Here is a 9299-nt window from a genome sequence, read left to right on the forward strand (position 1 = left end):
CAATATACGTAAAATCATATGGTGGAGTAAGTAGATTTCCACTGAGCAAATGCTCGCACACCTAAAGAGGTAGGGCTGCAGGTAATATTAACAGTGTAGTTGTCATTAAATTGCAGGTATGAGGTAGTGTAGATACCAGCGAAGGAAAATCTCATGCACGATGTTTTCCCCGTCTGCAAGTCTTGGTAAACTTCACTTGTCTTCACAATAGCTTCCCCTTTAATTATCACATACCTTCTCTGCATCGTAACTATGACGCTGCATCTGTAACATTAACAAACAAAATAAAACAGGCGATTGCGCAACTTTTACAGCACTGCGCAACTTTTACAGCACTGCGCAACTTAAAGACAGTGACCCGCAACTTTTGCAGTCATTAATACTTTAAATATATATGGCCTGTGATTTTTTGGGTGGATGGCCACGACACTAGATGTACAACTGTAGGATCACATGTCTATATCATCGCCGAAGAAGGGTTCGTGGATCAAGTACTCTGCCAGTCCCCGAGCTGTGCGGTAAATGAGATCATCTTCGTGCTGAAATGCCTTCCCCTCCTTGACAAGAGCGAGCATCACTCTCCAACACTCGGGGTCGACACTCCCATAGCTAAGACCTTCAAATTGCTTGACCGCAGAGTTGTATGGCTGAGGACTACGACCATCAAGCAAGTACCGGCCCATGCCATTCCACCATACTTGGCGCCAGTCGTCAACACACCTCTTGTGGTCCTGGCAACACGGCGAATGCACCATAGGTGGTGGCTCACATGCCACAATACGGCGGTGGAGTTCGAGTCGCTCCTTGACTCTGAGGAGCGTCATCCATACAGGGACAGTAAGAAGCTCATAATCGGCGTGGTTGAGTTCGTTTATAGGCTTTGGGATGAGCCGTCTGAATGCGTAACAGAAGATGTCCTTGATATGATATTTTAGGGCAATGGAGATCAGTGTGATAGGTTTGATGGTATAGCGGCGAGAGGCGAGTTGCTTGATGGCGTGTTCACGGACGTCCTTGGACTCATACATGCGACTAAGCTCAAGGAGCTGAAGAAGGGTGGTCTCGGATGCCTGTGAAGTATCTGGGCGCCATCTGAAATAACAACATCAATATATAGCATATTTTCAATGGCAGCATACGGATCGACCTACTTGTTGTAGCACACGGACAGAAACAGTTCAAATCCTAGGTCGGAGACTTGATCAGGCACAATAATTGGTTTTTCGTCGCTGTGTCCATCAGTTTGGGGAAGTCCGGTACTGTCTTGTGCAGCAAACATAGACTTAAAGGCGATGGATTTGTCGGAGAGAACACTCTTATGGACTTTGAATAGTGAACTTTGAGCCTGGATGTATTGTAAACAGCCTGATAGATGTTACTACGATGCTAGGTAACTCACCTGGAAGACATGGGTTCCGTCTTCGTAGTAGAACATGTGATGTCGTCGCATGGGCATGGTTTGGGTTTGGTCATCCATCACTTTGCAGAGGGATTGGACTTGCGTCGACGAGCAGGACATGTGGCTGGCTCCGCTGACAGGAGTAAACAAACCACAACAATATTTGCGAAGAGGGCTAAGCCTCGAGATCAACGGTATATTGATGCTGGGGACAAGTGATTACAGGATGTAACTGCGTCGACATGAATGCTGATTAAACGAATGTGGGTGGTACCTCAAAATTCCATAGACATGAATGTGGATTACGGTTAGATGTAAGTGGATGACCATTCATACTCAATAGCATGTTACCTCCAAATCAAAAGTAGTCGGCCGCACCAAGGAAATAATCAGGTGACCACGGATTTACATACGGGTGTAAGAGGGGGGAGTTGACCAGTGATCCAAAGGGATCAAGATCCTGTAAAAATTTGGGGGGCAACGAGACATAGCGATTCACAGTGGCGAGAGGCGCCTGGCCAACGAATGTGGGTGGAGGTGGAGAAACCGAGAGACCCTTCAATTGAGTCGGGAGGTCAGCCACATCCAATAAGTCACTGTCGCCTGATGGGAGAAAAACTGTTGCGGTGTGAGCACATGTCAAAAACAAAGAAATGGGACTTACGTGTTGATGGCCTGATGGATCCACCATGGATGCGAGGAACTTGGGTGCTGGGCGGTGGCTGAGTAGAGTCAGTTGAACTCTCGATCTCGATTACCGGTGATTGATATCGGCCTCGTTTCCCTTTTGGTTGGTCTGCACAGAGGGGAAAATTCAGAGGTCAGCTGTGATTAGAACAGGGTTCTGGTCATCGTACCAGGGTGCTGACTGCGTCCCTGCTTCCGCATCATGGATTCAAATATTGTCCGTTTGTCTTCGGAGTCTTCACTTGAGGCTGCTGGAGGGATGGAGTCGCTACTCTCTCGAAGCTTTGCTGGCTGGAATTCACTACTCTCCTGATGCTGTCTTAGACCCCAAGACGCATATTCCTCTTCCGGGACATGACCGCACAATGCTGTGTTGATATATTAGTAGTTTAACAGGTGGAAGGCATAACTCATACCTATAATTATGCTCGAATCTGTGCCACATTTAAACCGTCCTCGATAGTAGAATAGATCCTGGCCAGTCGGAAGGTCCTCGGTCACTGCGAGTCCGAATCGTTGTTTCTCCTTGAAGGCGAGTTTCCAACAACAGCTCGCCTTACTTTTACCCTTCTTGTGCATAAGTGCATACTCCATCGGACGCGGGAAAACGTGTTCTCTGAGGTACTTGTCGACATCGTCGTGAGTCCAGTCCCGCCGGAATGCGAATTTGGCCGCATTGGCACCAGTGTGCACACACTGCCGATGTTCTGCTGTGTACATTTCTGTTCTCGACAGTGGTTTTGTCTGGATCAATTCACCTGCCTGTATATCTGTGATTAATACTTGTTAGGAGCTAGTTCAATAGCACATACCTCATCCAATGCATTGATCAGTAGTAGCCACGTTCCAACTAAAACATCCTGCTGGGACCCATCATGGTTACCAGATGGGACCCGCTTCCCAGTAGAGTTAGGTTTCTGTGATCATCAATATTGGAGTATGGACACTGGCTTAGGAAGTGGTCCAACGCACCTTAATTTTAGTTGATGTAACTCGTTGTGTCCCACTGCTACCAGCACGGAATCCTTTCAGGACCTCTTCACGCACATGCTGGAGGGAGTTAGGCAACTCCATAGTGCGAGATGTCTTCCGTTGATGGAACACATCCAAAAGCCGGTTGCCGGTTGCAGGCTCTACCTTTACATCCATAGTCAATTTTCGGGGATTTGTTGCTAAACTGTGCTTCCGGGTGATTACTGAAACCATGCGTGCACTCACGACAGTGATAACGTGCATTCTTGTTGGCAGGTGCGGTAAACATCCTGCAACTGCATTGTTTTCCGTTCTCATCGAAATAGCAGCAGAGCCGCTCGTCGATATCTGGCATGGAGGGATTGGACCAACTACCGGCAACGAGAGAAGGAGTGAGTGAAGACTGAAGCTCGAGGCAGGACTCTGAGTTCTGATGTGTCTGTCTAATGTTGACTAAGCCGGTAGTGTTGTGCTTGTGCTCAACTCGACAACCACTGAATTGACCATGACCATATGTACAGTAAATACATTGCATGTATGACTAGGGGGGGATCAAAAATAACCATCTGCATCGAAGAGAGTTAGAACGGCGAGTGCCTGACACCAGGTTTTTGCCCGTCTTGCCCATATGGGCTCTGCTAATGATACTGTAACAAACCTGTGTTCCCTGCCGACCAATTGCGATGTGCTCCTCTGTTGATTCATCACCTTCTGACCCATGATCATCTCCATACCCTGCTGGTGTGATATCTTCAATGACAACGCGGTCAAGCACTGACCAAAATTCTGCCTCGTCTTTGACACATGCGAAAGGTGATCCTTTGCCAGGAACTTCCACTGCTTCATGGCGCACTTGCTCCTGGAGGTCAGCTCCAACCCTTCTCAGAATACCATTATGTTCGTTTGTGGCAATTTCTTCGTCATCGGCCTCTGGCTCCTCGTCGGGGCAATGGCCCGCACCCGTTTGGCCATTCCGCCGAACCCGTACATGGCCGTGAACGCCATAATATCGCTCAATAGTGAGGGGATGGATCCCCTCATATTCGTCGTAGTATTCTCCTAGCGTGACATTACTGATAAGCCGTAAATCCTGTGGATATGTCAGTAAAATTGAGTGCGGCCCATCCTTAAAATGATATGCTTCACACACCTGTGGACTTTTATTATTGGTCGTTGGCCCGCTAATTGGATGAAGGTTCCATTCGCACTGGAAGTCCTCACAATCATCATTAATTTCCCGAAGAAAGAGCCTTTGAATGAGCCACAGGTGACTGCTGTCACCAGGATTAAGGCAGTGAAGTCTTTCACACCTGAGAAAAAAATCCCCGCCAGCGGCGTACAAATTGAGTTCCAACTTCGACCCACACGCGTTCAATCCTCGAGTTTCGGGTAGACCTGTAGTACATGACATCAAAAAGACAGCCATTGGCGCGTAGTTGTGACTTACGATCCCCACATAAATGATCCACGGTTGGGACCTCGGACAGCTACCATGTATGTAGCCACGTCGATATTTTCACCACCACGATCACCTCTCATACGTGATGGCATTCCATACTCTGCCTGTGCATTGAGGAATACATTGAAAACGGTTGATGCGAGGTTGTCTGTACTGGCACATAAACCAGTAATCTGTTGAAAGCGTAAGGTCAATCAAACATGTCAGTAAGCGCTGCGACACACCGTTCGACAGTAACCATCAATAATTCCATGGACCACAAATCCCCATCGGATGAGTTTGTGGTGTCCGTCAATGTGCCAGAGCGCATTTGACCTCTTGACACGATACACCCTGCGTTTTATAACACGATGTTCACGTAACCGCTGACCTAGTCTATCAACGCGAGACAATGACTGCCATATTCGTTTTTGTTGGACTCGAATCCCATGATGGCGTAAGTGTCCGAGTAAATAGCGGAATCCAGACTCTGGTTTGTGTTTCTTGAACGCCCTCACAACTACATCCAAGTCATCGTTGCTCAATACGGTGTAGCTCCGCTTCAGGCCATGTTTCCGCATAGTTCGCCAGAGTGTCATGCGGCTAATGCCTAGGATGCAAGCAAGTTCACTGAGACTGATGTGACGGCTATTATCGGTGACAACCTCAGTAAGGAAGTCAGGGCATACAGACTTCTGAGGCCAGTCCGCGCCGACCATTCTTGGACTCCGTTACAAGCTCAGGTATACTAACCTCTCGCCATTCACTTGAAAAGAAGTCAAGCGCCATTCACCGACAGAAAATCGGACATACAACATATTAACAACCTGTGCCACGTCCCGAAGATCTTGCACTGCCTGCCCAATGAGCCTTGCGACACCCACCAACCACTCCTGAGGCAGAGATTCGTCCTCATGACTAGCACCACTAGGGATAAGTGCTTCGAGGATGGGAAGTGCAGTTGAAGTGAGTGCGTCTATGTGGAATGAAACCCGAGTGGGATCCGGAAAACTATCAGATCGCAGGACATAAAGAGCTTGATCGTACACTTTCTTGATGGTTCCATGAGCGGTCTGGATATTAGCTGGCCATCTACCAAGGCTGGGCTGTGGAAGGGGCAGGAACGCTAGCTGGGCGATGGAGCTCATGTCCACGGCATCGACATTGCTGGTGTGTCGCCACTGTCTCAGTAGTGCGACACCATTTCCCACGGTCACGGGCCCACAGGTGCGGACTTACCTTGCACTAGAATCAGCTCCACTGCCCTCGTCGTCGTGAATCCATGCAAGACTACCAACGATGCAAGTGCCAAGGAGCCCGAGGAAGACGGATATACCGCAACACGACTTGCTATGTACCAACTACCAGTGCGAGTGCGGGCACCTGCGGTCGACATTGGATTCCCATATCATATTTTCGTCGAAACCACCACCGACACAGCCCATCGCATGACAAGACGAATACTACAGCCATGAACATGTTTCAATTTGATGCCTCTTCGTACTCATTTTATCACCTGCTTTTTCGCTTGCCCGGAGTTGCCCCCATCCTCGTCCGGCTTGAAGACCAAGATACAGAAATTCACTGCTCTTGCCCTTCACCGCACCAAGCTCCATCCATTGGTCCACTCGCCACCAGAACTGTCTTCACATTTAAGCGCTTGATCGGCCGCAAGTTCAAGGACGTGGAGGTCCAGGAGGACATGAAGCACTGGTTAGTACATGCGACAATTGTTAAATAGGAAAGCATCTTATATCATCTGCAGGGTGTTCAAGATGCTCGACCAGCTGTCGAGGTTGACATCGGTGGCGAGAGACAACAATTCGTATGCCTTTTCACCCCTCTGGATCAGTAAGAGAACTAATATACTTTCTAGAGTGCTGAGGAGTTATCGTCCATGGTACTTACCAAGATGCGTGAGACCGCCAGGCAGTATCTCAACAAGAAAGTCAAGTAAGTTGCGCGTATACTAGTTAGGAGTCCCCCAGTGTTGACTACTATTATTAGTCATGCGGTCATTACGGTCCCCGCATACTTTAACGATGCGCAACGGCAGGCCACCAAGGACGCTGGTCAAATCACTGGCCTTGAGGTTCTTCGAGTCATCAACGAGCCGGCGGCCATGGCACTGGCATATGGCCTTGATCGTACCGAATCATCAGTGATTGCCACGTACGATCTTGGCGGTGGTACTTTTGATATCTCCATCCTGGAGATGCACAAAGGAGTCTTCAAGGTCAAGTCCACCAATGGAGACACCCACTTTGGTGGCGAGGACTTTGACATCGCTCTTGTTACCCACATCCTCAACGAATTCAAGAAAGAGTCGAGCATTGACCTCAATCAAGACTGCATGGCCATTCAGCGCATTCGTGAGGCTGCCGAAAAGGCCAAGATTGAATTATCATCCACGACGCAGACCGAAATTAACTTGCCATTCATCACCACGGACGCAACCGGTCCAAAGTACATCAACTTGAAGTTGAACCGCACTCAATTTGAGACCCTTACCGGCCCTCTGATCCAACGTACCGTTGATCCCTGCAAGAAAGCGTTGTCCGATGCTGGAGTCAAGTCTAGTGAGGTGAACGAAGTCTTCCTCGTTGGTGGTATGACCCGCATGCCTAAGGTCGGTGAGTCCGTGAAGTCGATCTTCGGTCGTGAGCCGAGTAAAGGTGTCGATCCCGATGAAGCCGTTGCCATTAGTGCTGCTATCCAGGGTGGTGTTCTCGCCGGAAATGTCACCGACATTCTACTTCTCGACATCACCCCACTCTCCCTCGGCATTGAGACTTTCGATGGTATCATGACAAAACTCATCAACCGCAGTACGACCATCCCAACGAAGAAGTCGCAAGTTTTCTCTACCGCTGCCGATGGCCAGACCGCCATTGAGGACAAGATTTTCCAGGGTGAACGTGAACTCGTCAGGGACAACAAACTCCTTGACAACTTCAATCTCGTCGGTATTCCGGCCCCGAAGGGCGTCTCTCAAATTGAGATCACTTTCGACATCGATGCTGGTATGTCTCTTATACAGGTCTTCAGATAATTTCCTCATCCCTTGTAGATGATATCGTCCACGTCACCGCCAAGGATAAGGCAACCAACAAGGATCAGTCTATGACGATCGCGTCTTTGTCAGGTCTGAGCGACAAGGACATTGAGTGCATGATCTCTGACGCTGAGAAGTATGCCGATGTGGATAAGGCCCGTTGGGAACTCATCGAGGAAGCAAACAAGGGCGAGTCAGTCTGTGTCGACACAGAGAAGGGTACGTATTTACTACATGGTGCTTCACTTTCCCGCATTGATTCGCACCTGTGATAGCAATGAACGAGTTCAAGGAGCAGCTTGATGCTGCCGAGAGGGAGAAGGTGTCGAAACTCGCTGGCGAACTTAGTGAATTGGCCTCGAAAGGCCTCCCGGCGATGCTTCTGTCACTGCCGAGCAAATCGAGGAGAAGATCGGCGAGACTCAACAAGTTTCGCTAGGCCTTTTCCAGAAGGTGTACGAGAAGCGCGGCGCAGAGAATGCGTCCTCCACGCAGTTAACGCAAGGCTCTGAGGACACGCCCCCCACGCTCTTCCTTGTCCTACTTGTACTTCCGTCTGCCACAGGTCTACTCGAGGTAGTCAGATCTCTGAGCTGTAGTATGGGTATCTTCATATTATGATAAAACGTCTTATTGATCCACTCGAAAAAAAAAATGGAGGGGTGACTGCAAAAATTGCGGGTCACTGTTTTTAAGTTGCGCAGTGCTGCAAAAGTCGCGCAATCGGCTATTTTATTTTTGTTTGTTTAATGTTACAGATGCAGCGTCATAGCGTCATACGTAACTTTATACGACTTCGATAACTTCCGGATTTAAGTAACTCAAATGCAAATGTAAACAAGGTTTACGAAGTTCGGCCATACTATCTAGTTCGGACTAGCTCCGAGAACAAATATGTACGTATGCTCAACTCGTCAAGCCACTGACGTCCGTGCTAGTCCTATCCGATTTTGTACTTGTTGGGAGGTCATTTGTGGATATGCGTTATATTTATCTGCCTTTCATGCAGCATGCAGTGGTGAATAAGTCAGTCCGCCTGCAAATTTTTCGAACGTAAGCACGATATCGGCTCTAGTCTGCCCCTATGTTGACATAATAAACTACTAGTTGGTCCGATCCGGAACCGCATCTATAAAATCACTCCTCAGAGGCCCAAGTCTGCTAAACTCCATAGCACACCAATGCACGCATCCCCAAGTTCCCAGATACTCGATTCTGCTCTCGATGCCGTAGGGAATACCCCCCTAGTCCGCTTAGACAGGCTCGCTCAAGAGGAAGGCCTCAAATGCAATCTGTGTGCGTGTGTAGCAGTAGTACTCGTTTGTCCCCTTGTCAAGAAACTCACTGTACCCAATTTGCGTCTGTAGTGGGGAAAGTAGAGTTTTTTTCTGTAGGTGGATCCGTAAAGGATAGAATAGCGAAAGCCATGGTTCTCGCTGCCGAAAGAGATGGAATCCTCATCCCGGGGAAGAGTGTTGTTATCGAACCCACGTCAGGGAACACAGGTATGTTAGGCAGTTCCATTAGTCCTTCTGTTGCTTACCGGTGACCTTGTGACGCACACAGGTATTGGACTTGCGATGACATGTGCTATCAAGGTGACCTCGCAGTAGCAAAACACACGAATGGTTGCTGAATACTGCAGATATAAGGGATATCGAGTGATTATCACCATGCCTAATAAGATGTCTCAGGTACGCTTCTCCATATCTTTACCACTGACGTTGTAATCATCATAACACACACAC

The 9299-nt window shown here is 48.6% G+C and overlaps 2 protein-coding genes across 2 annotated transcripts; both read right to left on the reverse strand.

Moving 5' to 3' along the window:
• Positions 1–2467: 2467 nt before the first annotated feature.
• F5J12DRAFT_731728 (uncharacterized protein) lies at positions 2468–3593 on the reverse strand (the record flags this gene model as incomplete). The annotated part of the gene is made up of 3 exons (XM_051741967.1): positions 2468–2782; positions 2899–2982; positions 3156–3593. 3 exons carry the CDS (start codon positions 3591–3593, stop codon positions 2468–2470), a joined length of 837 nt encoding a protein of 278 aa, XP_051593997.1.
• A 192-nt stretch (positions 3594–3785) lies between these two features.
• F5J12DRAFT_707899 (uncharacterized protein) lies at positions 3786–4537 on the reverse strand (the record flags this gene model as incomplete). Its single annotated transcript, XM_051740591.1, has 4 exons — positions 3786–4148; positions 4209–4274; positions 4399–4453; positions 4506–4537. Coding segments are annotated over 4 exons (516 nt in total), but the record flags the coding sequence as incomplete, so codon positions are not given.
• Between the last annotated feature and the right edge of the window lie 4762 nt (positions 4538–9299).

This window comes from Pisolithus orientalis, assembly GCF_024613125.1.
Source record: "Pisolithus orientalis strain OTSU chromosome Unknown F5J12scaffold_313, whole genome shotgun sequence".
Lineage (NCBI taxonomy): Eukaryota > Fungi > Basidiomycota > Agaricomycetes > Boletales > Pisolithaceae > Pisolithus > Pisolithus orientalis.